General features: G+C 44.7%; 1 protein-coding gene across 1 annotated transcript in view; it reads right to left on the reverse strand.

Annotated features, from left to right (window-relative positions):
• The window catches only part of kcnh2b (potassium voltage-gated channel, subfamily H (eag-related), member 2b), a 61,831-nt gene that overhangs the window by 23,437 nt on the left and 12,690 nt on the right, over positions 1 to 25,704 (reverse strand). The window contains exons 3-9 of the mRNA XM_080306441.1: positions 9,868 to 10,047; positions 9,195 to 9,298; positions 8,873 to 9,011; positions 6,371 to 6,525; positions 4,802 to 4,896; positions 4,136 to 4,276; positions 2,426 to 2,625 (exon numbers count right to left, since the gene is read on the reverse strand). Coding sequence (XP_080162567.1) covers positions 2,426 to 2,625; positions 4,136 to 4,276; positions 4,802 to 4,896; positions 6,371 to 6,525; positions 8,873 to 9,011; positions 9,195 to 9,298; positions 9,868 to 10,047 — 1,014 coding nt within the window. The remainder of the gene's footprint in view (positions 1 to 2,425; positions 2,626 to 4,135; positions 4,277 to 4,801; positions 4,897 to 6,370; positions 6,526 to 8,872; positions 9,012 to 9,194; positions 9,299 to 9,867; positions 10,048 to 25,704) is intronic.

Here is a 25,704-nt window from a genome sequence, read left to right on the forward strand (position 1 = left end):
GAAGGAAGACAGGATAAAAGACATGCTGTGGAAGAGAGACAGAGATTCATATTTGTTTGACCACGTAACCATGACAGACTCCTTACAAATTCTCCTTCACATGAAAAAGTGTAAACTAAGAGGCCATTTAACACTGTTTGGCTGCAACGTGGAAGCTGAGGCATGGCCGAGCTGGAGGAGTGACAGACAGTTTATTCAAAAGTGAGTGGGCTACCTCTCATGACACAAGAGCAGAGCCACACTTCATTTGTGGCTGTGGCACGTGAGAGTCTAGTCAATGAGTTTTGATTGAACGAGGATAAATATTTAAAAAGTTTTGCTAAAGGAAGTCGAAGCTCCACGAGCAAACACAAACAACTGTGGCTGGCAAGTCTCTTTCAGTATTGGTGAGCATGCAGTAGGTGAGCATTAACAGAGTACCACCAAATAAAGAGAGTGACTGAGGAAGGAAAGATCTGAAGCTTCACAATAAGTAAATTACTGTTCTTTCCTCCTTTGCACAGTTGGAAGGGCTCGCTTTATTACAGAATCTGATCTAGATGTTAAAGAGCCCCTCCCGCCCTGTGGATGTTAAAGAGCCCCTCCCACCCTGTGGATGTTAAAGAGCCCCTCCCACCCTGTGGATGGAGGGATGGATTTTAAACAGCAGCCAGCAAAAAAAGACTGCTTCATAGGCCTCATATCTTTTTTTTGGAACTTTTCTTAATTAGTATCGTGTCCCATCTGTGATTAACAAACATATTCTTGCTGTGTCAGCTGTGCCTACAGTAGGAACACAGGATACTAAAGCAGGATTTCATAGGGCAGGTCTGCCGTCATGAATATCTTTGTACTTATTCTTTATCATTTATTTATATCCTCTTGCCACAGAGGGCGAGGGGGTAATAACATGGATACGATTCTCTCTGTCACATAAAAAATGGACTTTGCTGCAAATAATTCTCATAATGTAAGCAGCAAACTAAAAGAAGCCAAACTGAAAACATGAGAGGTGCTCAGTGATTTAGTCATTTGCTATTTTCTGATTTCTTAGATTTTGCTTTGTGTATGTTTGTCACAGTTGAATGAACAGAGCAGGTTTACATATGAGACAAAGACAAACCAAATAAATGCAACATGTCGTTTCTAAAAGAGGATTTCATTTATCCAAACCTACCTGGCCCCGTGTGAAAAACGACTGCGCCCTAAACCTGTTTATCCACCGGCAAAAGAAACAACTTCATCAAAACAGAGCTGCTTCTCCCTGATTAACGTTAACAGACTCGTTTCTTTCTCCTTCCTCCCACTTTGATCTCAGCGCTCCTGCAGCTTTCAGCTTCACATCAGAGCTGCGTTGTTATTCTCGCCCATCTTCGTGAATGAAAGAGGTCACAGCTGATTAACTGTGGAGGCAGGCTGACAAAGTCTGCTCCACACAATCATAATAATGACTACGGTAAACAAGCTCAAATCCAGCCTACTTCACCGGGCCTTCGAGAGAGTAACACGACGTGGGGAGAAGAAAGGGGCCGAGCAGGGTGATGAGCAAACCTGATTCCTCTCTACTTCACTGACTTACTCATTACGCTGAAATGAAACAGCACTGATGGAGCGTTATGTTTGCACTGGGACTTGCACCCAAACAGAGCTCCTCTGTGCTCGTCCGCGACTACACAGCCAACGATGGGCTGCTGGTTGGGCTCCGACTGGTAGGTTTGACAATTAATTTAGATGCTGGATGAAGTTATGAGCAGATATACTTATGAGCTTACAATCTGTAGACAGTGCAAAGGCGACTTTTAAACGTCTACAGTTTTTTTGGTTAAACCACACACAGCATGCAGAAAGTAACATTACAGGTGACGTGCATCCGCAGATGTCCCTGTACGGCTGCACCACTGTTTCCCCCCAGTGTCACTTTAGGTCAGAAACCCCCGGTGACACTGCTACAGACAGAGCAACATGTGAACCAATACACTCGCAGGTTCAGGCTGAGGTGGGCATGCACAGCGCACCTTTGAAGTGCTGCGTTTGTGTTCGCATGTGACTCACTGTGCCCGTGGGTGTCAAAGCTCCAGCTTGTTTCAAAGTGCATTCTCCTACTCTGCTGATAAAACACATTAAAATGAACATCTCTCCTCTCACGCTTTAATATGTGTAAAATACATCTGGCAGCACGACGTGATGAACACGTGCAGATTAGGCTTCATGCATGTGAACAAATTGACAGGAATGCATGAATGTTGCAAAGCTTGCTCGCAGCCCTGCTTGTGTCCCGTGCGTATACGCAGCATTCTTATTTTCTCTGACCGTATCAAGCATGCGCGCTGAGACAACGCTTTCTAATCGTCCCATTAGCGTACAACGCAGGCTCAAACGCTGTGTGTAGTCACACACGAGAGAGTGTACCCTCCCAGGGTTTGGGTGTGTGAGGACCAGTACTCACAGCGTTCATGTCGATGCCATTGGTGTAGGACCAGGCATGCTGGAAGTACTCCTCCAACCTCTGCCTGAGTGGGTTGGGGATCTGGTGGAAGCGGATGAACTCCCTGACTCTCAGCATCTGGGTGTGGTAGCGGGCCGTCCCGGAGTACAGCCGCTGGATGATGGCTGAGACATTCCCAAAGATACTGGCGTACATGAGGGCTGGAAATGGGAGCAGTGAGAAAAAACACACACATTAACAGACAGTATGGAGCTAGAGCAGCGTTCATACAGTGATGAGACCGTTTGGATGTGCGGGGTTTCCTTTGCTCTCTGGAAGTCCTGGAAGTTGTGAGGTGGGGCCTCCATGGGTCGCTCTTCTTGTTGTTCTAAAAAAGTTTTGCTTCGTGACAGGATGCATTATCCTGCTGAAAGAGGCCACGGCCATCAGGGAATGCCGTTTCCATGAAAGGGTGTATGTGGCGTGCAACAATGGTTAGGTAGGTGCCAAAGTAACATCCACATGGATGACAGGACCAAACATTCCCCCAAACCCAGGGTTTCCCAGCAAGACTTTGCCAAAGCCTCTGCCAGCTCGCCTTCTTCCCATAGTGCATCCTGGTACCAGGTGCAGCCCTCACACAGCTGGCTGGCCACATGATGCCAGCTTGTTTAACTGTTCTGTGGTCCGGTTCTGATGCTGTTGGCAGGAGCGCCCCACAAATCATAGCCAGTCTTACTCCACCTACCATTATGTATAATGTCATTCGCTGAGCCGGATGACTGCAGCACATTCAGATCATTTGCAGACTTTGTATTCAGAGTAACAAAAACCAATCAAAACATGCCCCGCCCCCTCCTTTGACCCCTGACCACGCTCTTGCAGCAGGAAGTTGACTCATCTCAAAGGGCTTTGGCTGCAGAGGACAGAGAGTTTGTATCGTATCCTTCATGAGAGTCTTTGCTTTGTTCTGTTTGTCATGTTGGATGCTGCTAACCTCCCCACCTCTGTCAGCTCCCATCACTGTCTACATCAACCACTGAAAAACGCTGTGTGTAAAGAAGTGTGTATGCAAATGTCTGCATGTGTGTGTGTCAGAGTGAACGCGACCCATCTCTGGCTTCAGATTTTGCAGTGGTCGTTGTGATTTCATCGCACACATCCTGCAGAAGACTGTCCTTAAACAATGGACATTTTACAAGTCTCGGGTCATTGTCAGGCCAAGGAAGTGCTAAACTGTGTGGAGGAGGAAGGCAGCCCGCAATAATAAAAAAGAAACAAAGTGACCTTCTTTAACTGCTACGAGTGTTTCTTTACTTTGGTTATACAAACCTGAACAGGATTTGCAGCTGTTGCATGGAAACACACAATCAGTAGGGTTGTATATACAAGTGTTTGCATATTTAGTTACATTCAAATGTTATTAAGAGTAAATTATGAAGACTAGACTCATTCTGCTTGTTATTCTGTGGTTTGGTTTCATTAAAGCACTCAGGAAGCACTGCAGACTTCTTTCTCTATAGTGACGCAGGGTGAGGGCTTCTCCGTCTCTGAGGTCGGTGAAATACACTTTGTAACACACACTGCCCTTATGAACGCTATTTCTGCTGTTGTAGGTTTGTTACCGATTAATAACAATGAACTACATTTTATTAGTGGCGTTCATATTTGTTGCAAACTTTCCTTTATTCTGGTCTAAAGGCTTTAAACAGCTGCTTGTACATGACTTACATCCGATGAGCATGACGCAGATGGAGAAGATCTTCTCAGAGTTGGTGTTGGGGGACACGTTTCCGAATCCCACGCTGGTCAGACTGCTGAAGGTGAAGTACAGCGCTGTCACATACTTGTCTTTGATGGAAGGTCCTGAACCTGGTGTGGAGAGGTTACAAATCATCTGGAGCTCAACAGTGTCCAGGAAGCTGACATAACCTAAACTAATACTCAATGATATTCATTTAGCAGAATGTAACCGGAGGGTTGACTTATTATCGGTCATTTGCACAGAACTGAGCTCCCATTACAGGTAAGATCATCAGAATACTTCATTAATCCCCGAGGGTTTCAGTTGCTCCAAGACAGTGACAGTAACAGACTGTGGTGGGCGTGGTCTGCAGTGCCGCTGCAAAGGAGGTGGACGCACCTGAGCGGCATCCGCAATCACGCCTCGCTGGCTTAAAGTCTGTGCTCGCACCACTGTCGCTGCGTGTGGCTGCGAGCTGCAAAGCTGCAGCGGGGTACTGTGCAGTCATTGGGTCTGCTGTGTGTTTACACACTAAACTAGTGAAATAATGCGATATGTTACAGAGTTTACAAATTTAAGAAACAGCACTCATTTTACACTGAGATTACTCATGTGCCACCAGTTTGTTTATTATATTACGTGATCATTAGTACCTGGTATGGAACCATTGAAGTGTTTCCCTAACTGGTCGCCCAGAGTGTGGAGCCAGCCGATCGAACCGTTCCGCTCTACGCTACCGATTGCATACCTGGTAAAAAATAAACAGCATTACAAAAATGTCACGATACAGCATCATAAAAATCACCTTACGTTTGTATCAGTTTCATACAGCAGAGATGAAAAATGAGACTGCTGTGGTTGGAGTACAACTGATAAATATTCATCTTCTAATGTGAAAAACTGATCAAAATTGCAGTCAATTGCAGTGCACGTTCCCTCAGTGGTTGCTGCTAATCTGACACCTGCTCTGCTGCCAGTGATCATTTTGGAAGATGCTGAGTTGTTGGTTGATGCGGCTGTTTGGGCTCATTAGGAGCCAGGTGCACCTGATTAAAGGATCATCAGAAAGTGCAGTGGCCTTTATAACTGCGGTCGTTTCGGAGCACTCACATGTGTGTTAACACGAGCTGCATCTCAGACTCCACAGGCCTCACAGTTAAGATGAGCTGTGCAGAGTGTGGATCCAAACAGAAGGTGCGCAATTATCACAGAACTGGGGAAAGTAACTCGCAGTTCAGGAACAGACAGGCAAAAGCCACGAGGGCTCACTGTGGGAACACGGGACAGCACAGGCACATGGGACAGAGTCAAAGCTTTCTGTCTCACACAACTGTAGTTTAAGTTATTCAAAGCAAAAGCTAATTATCCAAAAGTCAGCTGTTACTTGCACTGGTGCCAGTTTGCTGCTGAAAGTGAGAAGGTACTCTCTTAGCAAACACTGTCTTCCTTCCTGAGAAAGTGTGGACTGAAAGCCAGCTCTGCAGTGAAGATCCACAACAGAAATCTGCTCAGGAACGTACCACGTGGGCATAGAACCGCTCCAAATATCATCTTGGAGCAAGTTTCATTTCATTTTCCGTGACAGCAAACATTATATTCCACGCCAAACTGAAGAAATGCACCCAAAGTGTGTGCAGTTGGTTAGTCTGGAGGAGGAAGCATGATGGTGCAGCAGCATCTTATACAGCTACACAGCTCGTCAGCACGCTGTTGCCTTCCTGCCATCACCTTTCAATCAACCAGCATTTTTTTATGCAAGACAAGCTCTGACAGATCATTGAGGACACAGCTATGACTAAAACAAAAACCCACTACAGCTACCGAACTGTGGAGCAGATGGGGGAGAAGCAGAACAAGATCAAAGCAGTGCAATGTGAGGAATCAGTAGCATCCTGCAGACGCAGGTGTGTTAGAGCAGAGAAAAGGCTCTGTTGGCTTTTAAAAGCCGTCACCATCAGTAATCGCGTCTAAACATCTACTCAGCTGCTCTCTAATTTGATCGCTGCACTTTTACAATAGAAATATTTTGTTGTATGACTTCAAGGCCTTTTATATCAGTCGTAGAATACCAGTTCCATACTCACAGCCCGTCGCTCCTTCAGATTTTGCATGAATTTTGCGTCAGGGTCATCAATAGGAGGAGAAAAGTATCTCTGCTGTATGGATTCTGCACTCACACACAGTTTGAATCTAATGTGAATCGTCAGTTTATGGCGTTGTACCAGATGCAGGCCAGCCAGTGAGCGATGAGGGCGAAGGTGCACATGAGAAGAAAGAGGACAGCCGCACCGTACTCTGAGTAGCGATCCAGTTTTCGGGCTACACGAACCAACCGTAGGAGACGAGCTGTCTTCAGCAGACCAATCAGAGTGGTGGTCTGATGGGCGTGGGTGAGACAGAGGAAAGTGGAGATAAGGCATCGTTAAACATGGCAGAAAGCAAAGTCGCTCTGATATCTCCTCACAGCACTCCCACCTGCTGTCATCCTGTCACACGCACACACACACACGCACACACACGCACGCACACACACACACACACACACACACGCACACGCACACACACACACGCACGCACACACACACACACACACACACGCACACGCACACGCACACACACACACACACGCACGCACACACACGCACGCACGCACGCACGCACACACACACACGCACGCACACACACACACGCACGCACACACACGCACGCACGCACGCACACACACACACGCACGCACGCACACACACGCACGCACGCACGCACACACACACACACGCACGCACACACACGCACGCACACACACACACACACACACACACACGCACACACGCACACACGCACGCACACACACGCACGCACACACGCACGCACGCACACACACGCACGCACACACACACACACACACACGCACACACGCACACACACGCACACACACACACAGGTGATGTAACTCTGGTCTTTTCCTGATGTGATTCAGTGTTGAGGAGGTGGTAAAATCCTGACTCCATTCATTTCTGTGGGCCTCTCTTCTCTCTGCTCCAGCTGGCTCCTTCGTGTCCACACAACAAATAAATAACAGGACGATTACTGCGCTGGCTGAGTGCCTGGTCCTCTGTGTGTGTGTGTGTGTGTGTGTGCTAACAGTAAATAACAGTTGTCTGTTGAGGAAAGTCTCCACTTTCTTGGCTCAGTGGCTTCTTCTGGGCAGCATCAGTGGAGCGAGCCCACGTGAAGCTTTCCCCATGAACGTTGGGAAGTCCCGCCTTCATTCATTTTATCTTGAAGGCTGCTTTAATTGTTATTCATTAGTTCTGTTATTTAAAATGCTGCTCAATATTTACAGTTACCTCCAGCGGAGTTTTTGTGTGGAGCGATTCGATCACCTTAAGCCTGAGTGTTTTATATCCTCGGTGTGTGGGAAGTATCCTCAGGGAGACTTCGGCAGGCTACAGCACAACTCACTTACTGCTTCCTTTAACTCCCACTTCTTTCTCCAGACACCCACCTCCCACTTCCTTGAATATCAAACCAACACCACCATCACTTCAATCATCCACTAAACCACAGAACTTAATTACCCACTGAGCCAGACGGAAACACACTGCTCTGCATGTTTCTGTAGAGCTGTAAACCAAACCTTTTGTTACTGACAGTGGCACATCATTCGCTTTGTGCATGAGAAGCGCTGTGCTGCATTAGTGTAAAGTTTTCTGTTTCTGCCAACGAGTGAGTGAGACCTGGATTTTTACCAGAGGCTCTGAGATACAGCGACAGACAGAATCAGGAAGAATCAGAGCTCAGCTTTAAACGGCGAATCAAGCATCTGGAACGTTCAGTGCAAACTAGAGATCAGTCAGTCGTGAGCATAACTTTTCTCAGCTTTGCTCTTACAGTGGAAGTACGACGTTTTTGACCAGCTGGTTAAAAGAAATCCCCCGTGCCATGGACCGGTCCGTGAGTCGTTTGGTACCGTCCGCGAGGATTGAGCCTCGGTGTGAAATTGATGGTTAAGGAAAAGTAGCATAGAAGCCTCCTTGTGGTTGCCTGGTGATTTCTTTTTGTTCACATTTGGAGATTTAGGTCACGTAGCTACGGCACCACCGATGACGGTCGGACTCAGACTGACTGCTTCATGTGTGTTTTGTCTGTCACGCAGCGTGATCCCCTGACCCTGGAACAGTAATGTGTGTGTTGGATCCTCCAGCTTTACCTCTGCACAAACACAACGCGCTCTTTGGTAACTGAGCGCCGGTCGTCCTAGCGGGTAGTTATGAGCGAGAGGGGGAGCTGGGGCTCGATGTAACTATAGCGTGAAAGCAGTGATGTCATTAAAAACACATCATTTTGATGAGCTCAGATGAGTTTTAGGGTCTCGTGCACACTGCGCTGATCTAAGACATGTTTTGTTCATGGCTGACTACAAATCAACTTCCCTACGGAGACAATTAAATTATGAAGCCAAACGAATCCACCTCTCCCTCTCTTCTTATTTCCTGTTCCCCCTCCCTCCACCTTGTTTTTAATCTTTCTGCGTGTTATCTTCTTCACTTCATTGCATTAAAGAGATGGCAGACAAGATGTCAGTGCACCATTCGTCTCTTCTACATTCCCCCCTCCCCTCCATCTCACTACCACTTGTCTCGTTCTCTTCCTCCCACCCTGCCTCATAACTTCACTGCAGCGTACAAACAGGCAGCTATCTCTCCGCCTCCATCGTGACATACCTCCTCTCCATTGCGGTAGATGAGCAGGTCAAAGGGAATAGCAGCCACCATGTCGATGAGGAACCAGCCTTTGAAATAGTGGACAGCTATGCGCACCGGGTGGCTCACCACTTCGTCATTAGAGTTTACGTATGTTGTCCTGAGAGAAACAGAGAGCATTATGTAACTAATAGTTGTTATTGCACTTTCTTCTTTTACAACCAGCTCTGTTTAGAATAATGTGCATAGATGAGAAACAGTTTTTCTACTTAACAGCACCAAATCTGACTACAGGCTCTTCTGTGACTGTTGCTGTAATGAGGAGTGCTGCTACAGTTCAGACCTGAAGTTGATGAGGATGTCAATAATGAACATGATGTCCACTATGAGGTCCACCACATTGAGAGGAGAGCAGGAGTAAATGCAACCCTGCATGCCTAGGTCTTCCTACGAGAAGAGAGGAGAGGAAAACAAGTAAGGAGAGGCTAATATAGTGTACTGTAAGTTAAAAATACATTCAGCACATCTTTCAAATGGATTAGGATGAAGGATCATTTACATATGCATGCAGACAAAACATGAAACAGTGACAAAGTTCGGTGATTTGGAGCTCAGTTCAGTTGGCAGCAGGCTGATTAAAGAGGGACTTGTTCCAACTCCATGTTTTTGTTTTTGTAGAGCAGGCCACTAGAGCAAAATAATCCTAATTCATCTCATACTGGAACTTTGTGCAGCCCCTCAGTTCATCGACAGCTGTTTCAGCTAACTTCGCCTCCCTTTATGCAAACTTTTCCTTGGCTCCAGGTGGGTGGAGCCTCTGTGCTACTGTACAGCTACAGCTGCTACACAGGCAAGACGAGTGAAACTGTTTGGTGGAGTCTGAAGCCTGGACCCTGAGCATTTGCACATTCGCTGATCTTTATCATTTAAAGCTAACGTCATCTTTAATGTGAACATCACTTTAAGACAAAAACCAAGGTGCACTTTAATGATTCTGTCCTTAGATGAGAACCCACGTGATCGTTGAGGAGGAATGCGGCTGAGTAGGGAGTCAGGATGGCGGTGTAGATGACCAGCAGCAGGATGAGCCAGTCCCACACCGCCTTGAAGGGGCTGTAGTGCAACACCGTCCACTTGTGGATGCGAGGAGCCTGCAGCTTGTACTCCGGCAACACATCTGCACCCAGAGACAGCACCTGTGTCGGGAGAGGAAGACAGAGAGGGGGTGATCAGACACTGAATAATTGAACACACAGAACATGGGAAGAGACAAGAGGAAGAAGAAAGGGCATTTGTGTGCATGTGTGTGAAGGGCTGAGAAAGTATGGAAAGAAGAAGGAAAGTAAAGAAACAAACGTGCACACATGTACACACACCCCGAGCATATACACAGTAACAGAGCCAAACCACAGAAGATGATGAGAACGGCTCTCATGACTCTTTCCAGGCCGCCCTCCCAGGCAGCCTGTGTCCATTACACACGTTTATAATAGTGCAATGCAAAGATATGTGCACAGAAACCCATGTAGCAAGCTCACGCACACATAATCCAAAGCTATGATTCCAGTCACATTTCCCCGTGGCGCTGACACAAATGCTTCGACACACGAGCGGCGTGTGACATGGAGTCACGTGAAAGCACAACACTCCAAACACACACAGATCCTTTTCCTCTCTCATCCCTGTCTCCCACAAAAGCACTCCAAGGATGGAATCTCGGGAGTTATGGTGCACTTCTAAGTAGCTTTACTTGCAGTAATGTATTCAATCGTCTGGGCTGCATTCTGCCCGGAAGAGAGCAGGAATGAATCAGTATAAAGAGGCATTAAAACAGCCTGCCTGTGTCTCTGCCTAATAGAATCACACAGTGAACAGCAGTGCTGAAAGCAGGGGCCTGACTTTTGGAGCTGTGTAGTGTAGCCACACAGACACCTGCGACGATCAGCATTAGGTTGGTTGGCTTGACAACCGATGCTTTGATCTTACGTGCATCACTTTTATATAAATACAAAGTGTGATCAAAAAGCATACCCGATGTAAAACTGGCCACTATTCCTGCGAGGCTGGCCCTTTGTGAACTCCTGTTGTGTTCCAGTCCTTCTGCTACGCTTGGATCGCTCCCATTCGGACCACTTGTGATTTGAATTCACATATAAGAGTGGAAACATAAACTGACCTATTTTTCATGTGGTGGTTCGACACTGGTGCAAGAGCTAGGTCTCTAGCTACAACTCATTCACTGGAAAGCACCACAGTGTCCAAGGCCGAAGACGGTAAATCCGTTGCTGATGTCTTTTGACGCTCAGATTCATTAACCAGGCTCTTAATTTGCTACTAACATGTTAAAGGAGTCATTCAAAGGTTTTTCACACTGCACACCATTTACTCTACAACACACATGTTGGACAAAATAGTCAGTAAAAGAAAACAAAGCAGTTAAAATGAAAACTCGCTGAAGCTCGTCTGCTTGCTAAAGGTCAGCTCCGTTTCCTCGCAAATCACAGATCACAGCTAATCTCACAGAGTGAAAGCAGAGACGGTGGCAGTTTGTCTAGCGCGCTAATTTTGCCATCAGTCTTGCAAGACTAGAGATTCATCCACAGTGCACATGCTTCACCAGAAAAAGGAGCTCTCAGATTATTAAGCTACAGCCACACAAGACAAGCGTTCTTCTAGAGACAAGTTGTGGGCACAAGATGACTTTGATATAAAGTACAGATGCAAACAGGTGAGGAGGTTTATTACAAAATGCAGGAGAGACATTGCTTTCACTTTAATTTATGTCTGTCTTTTGGGCAAGCAAGGCAAGCACTGCTTGCCGCTAAATTGTCAGTGTTTTTTTCTGCATTTGAATAAAACACTGCAGTCGATATGAAACAGGTAATATATTATACATTGTTTGCCTCCCATGGCTGTGTAACATATTTTGCTCTAGCTGGCTCTATTAGGCAGTGAAGTGTGGCTGTTTCGTAGAATCCTCTATTTCATGAACTATTTGTCATTTTTGTCCAGAATGTAATACCTATAAGTTCTAACAGGTGTGTGTTTATACTGTGAACATGCGGATGTTCCGATCCATGAATACGTGCGAGTCATTCATTACTGCATTAGTACATGAGAACGTCGTACTAGTGGGTTGGAGCTTTTAAACGGAAACCATCATTACTGCAACAGGACAACTGTTCTGGTAGAAACATTGTATACAGACAAAATAGTAACAATAAAGTAAAAACAAAATTATTCTCATATAAATAAGAGTAAGGCAAACCAAATGTGAAGAAATAAAGCAAAATAATAAATAAAATAGTACAGTCTGCTCTTTGACCTCCTCTCACCTCTTCGTTTTCTCCCAGTGCTCCACTGAGCTTTCACTACTCTTCTACACTCAGTGTTCCGGTTTCCTCCTGGCCTCCTGCTGACCTGTTAAATCTTTCGTCTTTTCTAATTGCATCTTTTTGTCCCTGTCCACTATCCAGCAATCCTTGCTCCACCTTTCCACTTCCTTTTCTTCTTCCCCAGCAGGCCAGTCACATTTCACACATTTGTCTTGTAAACTATTACCGCTCATCCTGCCTGGACCTTTCTTTCTTCTCTGGTTCAAATCTCTGGCTTTTCATTCCTGTATACATTCTCTCGTCCTCAGGAGCCTCGAGGCAGCTTCCTCTTTCATGTTTCCTTCATACAGAGTTACAGTTCAGGATTTCCAAATAACTTTCGATTTCAATTAAGTTAATGGTTTTACCCTCACTCACTGACTTGAAACGTTTGTACACTAGGTTTGGAAAAAAGGTTTTGGCATATGCCATATTTTCCGCTCTATAAGGCGCACATAAAATCTACAGCGCGCCTTATAGTCCGGTGCGTCTTATGTATGAATTCTGGTTGAATTCCGATTTTAAAAATCAAATCACCACACCTTTTTTTCCCCTCTCTCTCTTTCTATTTACAAACAAGGGATGTTTCCACATTCTCTCCACCCGTCTAAACGAAACACCCAGCGTACATCATTAGAAATACACACACAATTATGGGCATGCTGAGGTTTGTCACATGGAATGTAAATGGAGCTGGCACCAGAGGAAAGAGGTTAAAGATATTTAACCAGCTTAAAAAACTACAGGCAGATGTTGTTTTATTACAAGAAACTCACAAACCTGTCACAGGTTTAAACGAACTTAAAACACCTGAGTTTCCTAACGTGTTTGCAGCCTGTTATAATTCTAGACAACGGGGAGTAGCAATTTTAATACATAAAAATGTTAATTTTACAGTACTCGATACAGTTATAGATCCAGAGGGTAGATTTCTAATTATTAAACTATCAATATTGAACAAAAAACTATGTATTGTAAGTATATATGGTCCAAATGTTGATGAACCCTCATTCTTCCACGGATTTTTTAGTGCACTCTCTGAACACCTTGATTGCACACTCATTCTTGGCGGTGACCTCAACCTTGGACTAAATGAAGACATGGATAGGCTCAACACAACAGGAACTCAGCGCAATTGGCAGTCCACAAATATAATCAAACAGTATATGAGTGACTTTGGTCTTCGCGATGCATGGCGCTCCCTTCACCCCACCAGTAAGGAATATACTTTTCTCTCGCATGTTCATCACTCTTACTCTCGTCTGGATTATTTTCTGGTCAGCAGCTCACTGCTGAGTGACATTTCAGACACTGAGATTCACCCTATAGCTGTCAGCGATCATGCTCCTGTATCTTTAACACTAATGCACAAGAATAATACTACGCCAAGAAAAAACTGGAGATTTAATACATCATTGCTTAAAGATGAAGACTTTATTAAATATTTTAAAAAGGAATGGACTTCATATTTAGACTTTAATGACACTCCCGGAATATCTGCTTCTGTTCTATGGGAAGCAGGGAAAGCTGTGATGAGAGGTAAAATAATGTCTTTCTCATCACACAAAAAGAAAGAAGAAAACAAAAATATTCAGGAATTAGAAAAAACATCAAATCACTAGAAGAAGCCTACGCGTCCCACCAAGATCAGGAAACATTGAACAAAATACGCAAAACAAAACTAGAATTAAATGAAACTATTACAGTTTTTCTCAGTCGCTTTGGTGCGTTTCTCAGATCAGAATTGAAATTCTCATAACTATTAGTTCAACCTCCACAACACTCAGTCATTTGTGCACATCATAGTAGCAATTTCTCCTCTCTCTGAACAAACTGCAAATGATTTTGGACATGAATCAGTTGCTTCCATACATTTCCCTGCTGCTTTCTGACATTTCCATTTGCTTATGTCATGTCAGTCAAAAGTAATCATACCTATGGATGCTGAATAGTCGTTCCCAATAAAACTAATAGTCATACATCCATTGCTTGAGTCATCACACACAAAATTGTTGAACTAGTTATCACATGCCAAATATTGGCCATCTGTCAAGCAAATCCTATACCTTCCTGTATCATTGTTCCTGGAAATGTCTCTGAAATTGAACAATTGATCTCAGGTGAATTACAGCTGTCACTCATGAGGAGGCGTGTGAAAGTTTAGTTGTAACCAATGACAAACAACTTGTTCACTGTCAATTATGGATGAATCCTGTGAATCCCAAATTGGCAAGCATATATAAACTGCGCAGGAGCTAGTGTGTACCATTTCTACACTTCTGTGACACAAAATGGAAGGTCAGCACCGTGGAGGAGGGGTGAGGATGCGGGGAGGAAGGGGAAGAGGGAGAAGAGGCAGATATAGGCGGATTCCTAATGAAATAAGGGCTACAATTGTGGACCATGTTGTCAATCACAGCCTCACCATGGAGGAGGCTGGTCGAAGGGTGCAACCCAATATTGGAAGAACTACTGTCAGTTCAATCATTCAAACATTCCGTAGGGAAAACAGGTATGCAAACAGTAATACACTGTACTGTAGTGTGACATCTCAGACACATCACATGTTACTGTACTGTATTTGCAATTTCACAAAAAGTTCACTCTGCACCACATAGGATTGTAAGACAACCTCGCGGAGGCGGAAGAGGGCCCCTTTTTACCCCACAGCAAGAAGAAGCCATTTGTGCACTGGTCATTGCAAACAATGCAATAAAGCTGAGAGACATACAAAGCGCTGTCATAGAGAATTACACGGTATTTGGCAATATTGAATCTGTTCCAATTTCAACAATTGACAGAGTACTCAAGACAAATGAAATCCACATGAGCAAATGGCCCTGCTAGCAGCCATGGATGCAGCATGTGACGACATCACAGCAGGGTCCTGCAGAGGATGGATTCGCCACTCCAGGAGATACTTTCCTCGCTGCATTGCGAGGGATAACATCTGTTGTGATGTAGATGAAAATATGTGGCCAGACAGACAGGAACGTCTGGATGTGCCAGAATGATTTACTGTACTGTTACATGTGCTGTTTATTGTTCACATTAGTGCACAGCTCTACCAAATGGGTGATTTTATGTTTACATGTATTCTACAGTGCACAAATGACTGTAGCATATTTTTCTTTTGCACAATTCTGTAGGATTACAAACACTTCTACACAGGAAATGTGAAACGTACGTATTCAGTGTCTCAGTTACTCCCAAGACTCCCATAACATCTACAGTGACTTTACTGCACATTTCAGATGGCTGTACAGGTAGGCCATAGTGCTGTCGTCAGCATTTTCAGGTGTCACCAATTGTTTTTGCAATGGGAAACACTGAAATTATAAACTGTCATAGTGGAAACATGACAATGCCATTTGACTATCTTGTTCATAAAGATGGTGTCAAGACTTTTCATTTTGATGGCACTGACAGTTTCATTGACATGGATACTTGCTTTTGAGGTATGGATAATCAATTCTGTGCATGTGACGTGCTTTTGCAGGCTATCCACTAGGTTTTGCAGTTTGCACTAATTGTTTTGGGAAATGCACTAACTGCTGTGCAAATGTTAATGGTGTTCTGAGGAACGCACCAAAGCGACTGAGAAAAACTGTAATAAAAAAACACAATTCCTTATACAAAGACTTCGCTTGCAGAATTTTGAACACAGTAACAAATCAGGTCGATTTCTAGCTAACCAGCTAAAAATAAATAAAGAAAAAACAACTATATGTGCTGCTAAAGATTTATCGGGGAACACAATATATGATCCTGGAAGAATAAACAACATTTTTAGGGATTTCTATGAAACTTTATACTCACCACAAATAAACCCATCTAAAAATGAAATTGATCTGTTCCTTGACAACGTAACTCTTCCAAAATTACTAGATGTCAGCCGGTGATCGGCTGTGATCAGCTGATCACGGGGCCGGGGTTAAAAGAGAGACGCCACCCACCTGTTCGCCGCTCAGACATCAGTATCCTCGTGTCAGGAGCTCCGAAACTCTGCCGACGTCAGTCTCCGCCTGATTCAGCAACTGTGAGTTACAACCCCTTTCAATCCTTTTTCTCTTCCCGGCTCCGCTCGCTCTCTGTCTGTAACGACCGTTCCGAAGCCACGCTTCGTGCTCAGGTCATTACTAGAATAACTGCGTGTCTGCTCCAAACCCACCGCTAGCCTTCGCCGCGCTTGGGTCTAGCCAGCACGCCACACGGGCACGCCGAATTACTGTGTGCGATCCGCCCGGCCGTGACACTAGACAGTCAAGCAATGGAACTGGATTCGCCACTGACGCCAAGTGAACTCCAGGAAGCCCTGATAAGTATGCCCAATAATAAGGCTCCAGGTCCAGACGGCTTCCCTGGATAATTTTGGCACCAGTATTCCACGGCATGTTGCAGGAAATCGAGGAAAATGGCAGACTACCACCAAATATGAATTCTGCCAACATTAGTCTCCTGCTAAAACCAGGCAAAGACCCTTTATTTCCCTCAAGCTATCGTCCAATTTCTCTTTTAAATGTAGACCTTAAAATAATCTGCAAAGCTCTCTCAAAGAGATTAGAGAAAATGACCCCCCTCTTAATTCATCCTGACCAAACTGGTTTCATAAAAGGTCGGCACTCCTCAACAAACACTCGTAGATTACTTAATTTAATAGACTACTCATACGATAAAAACATCGAAACCATAATATTATCTCTAGATGCAGAAAAAGCATTTGTCAGAGTTAACTGGAAATTTTTATTCGCAACTTTACACAAATTTGGTTTTGGAAACTCTTTCATAAACTGGATAAGAATGTTATATAATTCCCCAACAGCTCGTATCAGAACAATTGACCAGACATCCTCCAGCTTCTGTCTCTTGAGGGGCACCAGACAGGGATGCCCACTCTCCCCCTCACTTTTTGCAATTTTTATCGAACCTCTAGCAGCAGCATTTAGACAGGCTACAACAATTAAGGGCATAAAATGTAAGAGCATAGAACATAAAATCAGTCTCTATGCGGATGATGTGTTGCTTTTTCTGCAAAACACACAAACCAACCTCTCTGAGGTAATTACTCTAATAAACTGGTTTTCAAGAGTTTCAGATTATTCAATTAACTGGCCAAAATCTACACTTCTCCCCATTAACTGCTCCTTCCATAATTCTTCCTCTGCCCCACTGCAATCCGGAAATATTAAATATTTAGGTATTAATGTCTCTCCTAAGCTTTCAGACTTAACTAAATTAAACCACATCCCACTTCTAAAGAAAGTAGAAGGCGATCTGACTAGATGGAAATCTTTACCCATATCACTCATGGGAAGGGTCGCCACTATAAAAATGATGATCTTGCCAAAAATAAATTACTTATTTTTGATGATCCCTAACAAACCATCACAAGATTGGTTCAGATCTCTGGATTCATATATTTCCAAATTCCTTAGTGGGGGTGGGAGGTTTGGAGTCTTCTCTCACCCCCATTCTCTGCGACCTGCTGGAGCGGGGGGGCTAGGAGGAGGAGTTGGCCGTCCAACTGCGGTCTGGAGTGTGGGGCCTCCCTGCTGCTGCGGAGTCGGGGCGGTCTGCCTCCTCCCACCGCAGGGAAAAGGGTAACACCACCTGGGTCTGGGTGCAGTTCCCCCTCCAGGGGCAAGGGTACCTAGACCCGGTTCGTAGAGTACGCTTGGGGAGTGTGATCGTGTGTACAGCGTCTCTTTATGTCTGTCTCCACGTTGGTTGAGTGTGGAGTAAGTGCATATGAGAGCATGAGGGTGGGAATGGATGTTTGTGTCTGTGTGTGCCTGTATGTCTGTGTCTATATGTCAGGTTGGGTATCAGACGCCACCTCTCTGGGGACATCTCAGGCCCTCCAAGGTTTGGAGGCCTATCTCCACCCACCACCACTTCCCCTGCCAGTGGCGGACTCCCTCAGGTGTCGGTGCGTTGGTGGTTCTTTGTGTCTGGGGGTGGGCGTCCGGGTACACACCAGCTCACTCCTTGGCGGCCGCTTATCGGGGCCTGGAGCCTGGGGCTCGCTCGGGCCACTTCGGAGGTGGGGTGCCCCCGGCCTCTCGGCCTGGGGCTCGGTCACTCAGGCACAGCTGGCTGCCGGCGGAGCTCACGGGCGCGTCACTGCAACTCCCCCTGGCTTCTGCTCCGTGGCTGCTGAGTGAGCCCTCATCTGGGACTCTCCTCAGCTCTTACTGGGACAGTGGCGCGGCTGCCCCTCTGTTGGTCTTCCTTGGTCTCTTGTGTTCTGGGGACCTCTGGATGTCTGGAGTTTTGATCTCCTCCATACCTGCTTCATACCCTGGAGGACGGGGCTGTGGCCCCCCCACACTCCCTAGCAGATCGTTACATGGAGAAACCTTTGGAATGCAAACATGCTGATCCACACAGGTATGCACACAGGTGTACACACGGGTATTCACAGACGCGGACTACAGCTTTCTTGGCTGCTGCCTCAAAGCACATTGTGCGCTGTCTATCTTGCGTGCTGCACAATATCGTTTATTATTTAGTATCTACTGATATCTACTGCTAGCTAGTTTATTGTGATGGTGCTGTTTTTTTTATTATGTTGCTCTTTGTTGTTTGCTTTCTCTTCTGTTTTTTTTCTCCATACAGGTGACCCAGGTGTTTTATTTTTTTTTGTTTGTTTTTTTTTTCTTTCTTCCCCCCCTTCTCACCGTCTCTTCTCCCCTTTGGATTTCTTTCTCTCCCTCTCTTTCTTTCATTCTCTCTCCCTGTCCTATCCCCCAGCCATGTCTGTCCCGTTTGTAGCAACTGAAAATAAAATAAATTCATAATTATAATAAAGGTCAATCAAATGGACCAATATGGCAAGGCCATGATGATCCACTTGGTAAAATAAATCCGCTTGGCATCTTTCTTGGCCTTAAGACAACAATTCTGACGGCTAAAGATCCAAACGGGACACACAAAAAAAAAAAAAATCAACAATCTGTCAAAAATGTTTTAGTACGACCTTGGTAGCTGCGAAGCCGCACCGCTTGATGGATGGTCGGAGCATTACGGCTACTGTAGTGAAGAGCCACGCGGAGGAATCTGGGTCCTAAACTCCGTCTCCTACAGGTCCCAAAGTCAAACGATCACTGCAGCATCACTGAGAGTTAAAAACTGTCTAAATTCTTTCATCTAATAAAATGATCAGTGTTGCTGCTTTACCAGGTGTAACAATTAAGTTTAACATCCAGGCATCCATGAAAACAGAATTTATTACATTTAACAGAGTTAGAAGTTAGCAGGAAGTTAGCTCGCTAGCTTCCACCTAAGCATGATATAGCATGTTCTGACTGAGAGATTTCTGAAAAAATTCAAACGTACATCTCTGCTATCACTTCCAGCATAAATGAAGACAGGAAACTAAACAGCAGTGACGTTTGTAGGGTTACTGAAGTTGGGCTAGCTGCTATATAATGATGTGCTACGTGATCGCTAGCGACACAGCTACGTTAGCATAACATAAACACAGTGAAGCTGGAGGATGAACGCTAACTTTTTTCCACTCAATAAAAGTTAACGTGAGGGTTCCTGATGGTTAGGGACAAATGCAATCGCAGGATGCTGTAAAAGGACCAAACTTCACTCAGGAGAACAACTGAGATAATTCATCCACAATACGAGGTTAGTCATTCATATAGGCTACTGCTGCAACATGGGAATAGAGCAGTTGTGATAGAATACAGCATTAATGTCTGGATGCATTCTCAATCATCCAGGTAAGTAAATCTCCAAAAGTTGATTCTGTTCATCTGGACGTAGCGTTTTGTGGGAGAAACTTTTCATCATCATCCAGGTGACTTCTTCAGCCTCAGCTGACTTCAGGTTTCAATCTTATAAACAGTGCATTTGCATAATGACTGAAACCAGCCCACTGAAGGAACAATGGGCTGGGAGGTCAGTTCCTTAATCTTAATTATGCAAATTCTCATGACCATTGATCAACAACCACTGACCAAAACCCACTGATCAGTGGCCATGAGTACCACTCTCAGCATCAACCAAGTGTGTTTGAACTGTGTCTTCATTCCACCTACTTCACATACAAGGGTCAATTCTACAGGCAGAAACATGGGTGTGCCGTGGGCTCCCCAGTTTCACCCATCGTGGCCAATTTGTACATGGAAGAAGTGGAAAAGAGGGCTTTGCTATCCTACCCTGGAACACCACCAAGCCATTGGTTCAGGTATGTGGATGACACCTGGGAAAATCAAATCTCAGGACGTACCACATTTCACGGATCACATTAACTCCGTGGACCGACACATCAAATTCACCAGGGAGGATATGAAAAGTGGCAGGTTAGCCCTCTCAGACTGTGAGATTTCCATCAGTAGTGGGGGACATCTAAAAGCTGATGTGTACCGTAAACCTGCACATACGGATCAGTATTTAAGGTTTGACTCTCATCATCCACTGGAGCACAAACTGGGAGTCATCAGGACGCTACAACACAGAGCGAACACCATCCCCACTGACACAGCAGCCAGGGAGGCAGAAGATCACATCAAGAAGAGTAAATGTGGTTATCCCAGCTGGACTTTTGTCAAAGCTGGAAAGGCTCCTAAAGAAACCTCCAGCCGATCCAGGAGAGAAGGACAACCGCTGCCCAAGCGAGATCATAAGATCACCCGCAGAGTGCATTTTCAATTCCAGAATGGGCATAATTATCACCATAAATCATGTCTGAATCCTGACCTGCCCACATATGCACTTGTGTGAGCGGGCACAAACACTGCTGAATAATGCACCCACACCCACACACCCCTAGAGTTCAGCCGAGTGTCCCCCACAGCTGTGCGTCGCCTCTTGGAGTATCTTGAGGGATATTTTTAGCCATCTGTGTGAAACTGAAAAACACTGCCATGAGGACTGTTAAAAGTGCAGATGTCAAGACACATTTAAGTGCAGTTAGGGCAAAGTTGTATTTGAGGACAGCACCGGAGGGAGGAGTCTTAAAGCAAAGAGAGGAGCAGTTTACAGAGCTGTCCGCCTGTGCCACCGAGACGATTTGTTTTCCTCACTTCACCCACAACATCCTGTTTGTTCCCCACGTCGATCTAGTCGATTGGTGTAGCAGAGGCCAGCATCATTGGAGAAAGTCCTCCTTGCTAATATTCATCCCTGAAACTGACAGGATTTGTGCTTCTGACACACTGCATTTGGGGTTGACTGTGCTATATTTTCTTACTTAACTGATTGACTTGAAACTACAGACAAAATTAACTAGCTTAGACGTTAAGAGGCAAGTCGAATACAAGTGACGTGCTGACAATACACGACTCAAAGTGAAGCTCAAGCCAGAGCTCGGGCTGTCCAGTAGATTGCTTCAGTGTCAGCCCTGCTTTATTTGACACCGTGTGCTTTAGAGTGACAAGACAGGGCGAGAGATGACAAGACATAAATCAAGTTTAAAACCCTAAATGTCACATATCTGGTGTGCACCTGCTAAACCATCAAGGCTGTCACATTGTCTTTCTGCAAAGTCACGTTTCAACACAATGACAGGATACCAGAGGACTAGTCTGCTCTTACTCATAGATTTATAAAGCAACAACTACCTCTGAAGAAAGTGATGTGGAGACAGAACGATAAGGACCACGCTAAATGAGAAGAAACCCAATGCTTGACCTTCTTCTTGGCTTGCTCACAGGAAAGGATCAAAGGTAATAATGTAAAGAAAAGGGAGCCCGCCTATGAAGCCGTGCACAGCGCCAAGGACTGTGAAGGTGATGACTCACCTTTTTACAGGCAGCAAAGTTTAAATAGCTCACACTCACACCTACACCTGGGAGGTGTTCAGTACAGCTGCAGCCATAAAAAAGCTGATGACTGAACAGCGATGACACTTCCATCATTAATCTTCAATCAAATCTTCTGTCGGTGCAGAAGACTGAGCCACAGGCACCGGCACAGAGGTCGGTGCTTTGTGCAACTGGTTGATATCTCAACAACTTGCTTACACTTTATTTCACATTTAATGAAGTCATGGTGTCATTTGAAACAGTGGAGATGGTGACGTCCTCTCTATTTTACAGAATGAAATGAAAGAGATGAAGGGAATAGCAAAAGAGAGGAATAACCTATAAGAGCGAGGCTGTGATAGTGGGACCAAGTGAGAAAGACAGAGAAGGTTAGAGGAACATGGCCAGGAGGGATGAATACACAGCAAGAAATAGCTGAAAAGTCAAAAAAATGATTAAAGACTGACAAAGTGAGCAGCAATGACAGAGCCTGACAGGGGACAGTCTGCATGACACGCAGCCATAAATGTAATTTCTATAATAAAAATTGATAGTGCATGTTCATAAACTGGAACATTTGGATCTGCGTGGCAGTTTAGTCACACAGAGGAAGAGACGAGCAGCGATGTGACGACCAGAGAGCACATGACTGTCAGGAACGTCTTGTAACTTGTAGCGATGGCGGATGATAAAAACCCAGTGACAACATAAAGTGAGGTGAGTTAAACCAGCAAGCGATTAAAGCACCTCTGAAAGGCAGAGAAGTAAATGAAAAAGTTTCTCAAGCTGAGAGTCTCTGCCTGTGACCAACTGTCAGCTGCAGGCGCACGTAGCAAGTGAACTGTTGTAAACATGTGTCTGTTTATCCCACAGGATCGTTCTGCTTCCAGATTTAACTTCTTATCTATAAGCATAATAATAATGGATTGCATTTATATAGCGCTTTTCGGGACCCCTCAAAGCGCTTTACAATTCCACTATTCAGTCACTCTCACATTCACACACTGGTGGAGGCAGCTACAGTTGTAGCCACAGCTGCCCTGGGGCGCACTGACAGAGGCGAGGCTGCCATATCGCACCATCGGCCCTTCTGGCCACCACCAGTAGGCGGTAGGTGAAGTGTCTTGCCCAAGGACACAACGACCGAGACTGTCGGAGCCGTGGCTCGAACTGGCAACCTTACAATTACAAGATGAACACCCAACTCTTGAGCCACGATCGCACGTTTGTCAGTGTTTTCTAAGTAACTACAGAGGATTCTGATCTGTTACTGATCTGATCTTCAGCTAAGATTTGGTTAAAGAACATCTGATGTTGTGTAAGTCATTAAAAGATGGATATTGCACATGCTCAGTGTTGGGTGTAGCACATTCAAAATTAACATGTGACTGTAATCACACTCGTCTTTGCAGTAATGCATTATGTGTTTCCATGCGTCACAAAGGTTCTTCAGTTCTCTTTTGTGCAGGTAGGAGGACATTACTTGCTAACTGCTAACACAACTTTGACTGTGAGCAAGCATCTGCACAGGCAGCATGCTAACACAAAGCTAGCCAAGAAGCCAGAATGATGCTGAAGCTGAATGAACGCTGAGCTCCGCCCACCAGCCAGAACTTGATCTTCAACAGGTAATAAAGGCAGTGATGAACAGTTTCCACCTGTGCATGTCTCTACAGTAGAATCAGTGTTGCAATGGCTTTAAAGTTATTAATGTTCATTACAAAGAACCAGTATGGACATGGACCCTCAGTGTCAGACTGCGTTCACTCTTCTAATACTTTTCTGTTTGCTTTAATGTCAGTTTGTTGCTAACTCATTGGCCAAAACCTAATCTTTAAAAAAATCCAAAAGTGACATCAGACTACAATATCGTCCAATCCAATGCTTCAAGTGTCTGCAGCTGCGATGCTTCCAAAACCTCTGCAAACATGGCCGATATGTCGTGACGAGAAACTGGTCAATATTTTATACAGTCAAACACTGCTGCTCATCCATGCCCATACTCGGCATTAGAAAAGAGGCCGTTCAAATGACAGAAGCACATTAAAATTTCACAGCGTTCATTTTCTACTGTAAACAGAAGAGCCAGTGAACCACGAGCACCGAGGCAAGCACCAGCTCATCGGCTTGACACCCGTTTAATAATGCAGAATCAAATCATGTCTGTTTGGTAAAGGTGTATTTGTGCACATAGCTCCTGTTGGGTGGCTGACTCTGCTGAACTGCACACCAATGAGACGCACACACTGCCTGAGATTTCATCCGGAGCTCAACAAAAACATTTCGATTCACCGACTGTCGAAGTGCAACGATGCAGCTTGCTGCTGGAGGATAGAGATACACGGGGTGCTAATGCATCACATCATTGCTACATATACATATTCTAACAAAAGTCCAACCAAAACCAGATTATTAAAATTAGATACAGCACAAATATGGGAACACACCACGCAGATAGTGAATGATCTGCAGTTTGTATCCTGTGACACGTAAAGAGAGCCTGGCTTTTAATGTGTTTATCACAAAAGGCAGCAGTCTGTAATCTTGGCAGACTTAAGGTACTAAAAGATCCAAAGTATAGAAAGAAACACACAAACACCCGTGGACACATTTAAACACTAAGTTTACTTTGTTTAATTTTTTCTCTGCCTTATTCCAACACTTACGTTTCAAATTGAGGGCTGGAGGACTTTCTTTTTCATTTACAGCATCAGCTTGTGCACACATAACCACATAAGGTTCTGACACTTGCCCGAAGCTTTTATCTTTCACCAAAAGACCAGTGTGATATTATTAGCTTCAGCCTGCTGATAAGTGCAGTCGGTGGACAGAGTCGCCTTTTCACGCAGAACACTCGCTGCTGTTTGGACAAGACAGCGTGAAAGCTCTATTGTAGTGAAATATAGATGAACACATGTATTTTAGAGCCACAGAAATGTGGCTAAAACACAGTGTTGGAATGTTAACTTTAGTGCTGTCACATCCAAAGACATGTAGCAGCTTGTAAAACGCACAAGAGCAACTCTCACTGAAAGGTTGTTACTTTCAAAGATGAACAAACGAGTGCATCTACAAGGGAAAAGGAACTCATGTAACTGATAAAGTCTTCTTCAAGTAACTCCTGTGTCCTGTGTGTAAAGGAGTTAAAAACAAATAACTGCTAAATGAAATAAATGTAACTGTAATCAGTTACTGAGAAAATAAAATGAATTTAAATGTAGAATACAGGAGTCACTCTGTTGCTTTACAGTCTTCTGGTATATTTCCTGACAATTGCAACAAATAATAACGAGCAGTAGCTACATCGACACAGACTCATGCATGCGGGCAAAATGCACTCCGATACTGAGCACTGAATTAAATTTGTTCTCCTGTCTTAATCTATCCTGGCTGTTTTCTGCCTGTTAAATTAAGGCTCTAGGCAATCTGAGTCTATCATCCCTGCAACCAGCTGACCAAGACAAGAACCTCTTTCTTTGCTGGAAATCCAACAGTCCAGTAATTTCCTTGTGACACCGTAAAACAATCAAAACACGAGTACATAGAGGAAAGCTTGTTTATCTGCAGAGAAAATACGGATAAAATATTCAGCTGCTCAAAGTGAAATGTCTGCAGCAGATAGAAGATGGTCCAATAGAAAAGTCATTAAGAGTAATACATTATATCATTCATGTCATTTATAGCTGAGTTCAAAACCTCGAAACATTTTAAAAGGATAAGA

This window comes from Astatotilapia calliptera, chromosome 9 (assembly GCF_964374335.1).
Source record: "Astatotilapia calliptera chromosome 9, fAstCal68.1, whole genome shotgun sequence".
Taxonomy (NCBI): domain Eukaryota; kingdom Metazoa; phylum Chordata; class Actinopteri; order Cichliformes; family Cichlidae; genus Astatotilapia; species Astatotilapia calliptera.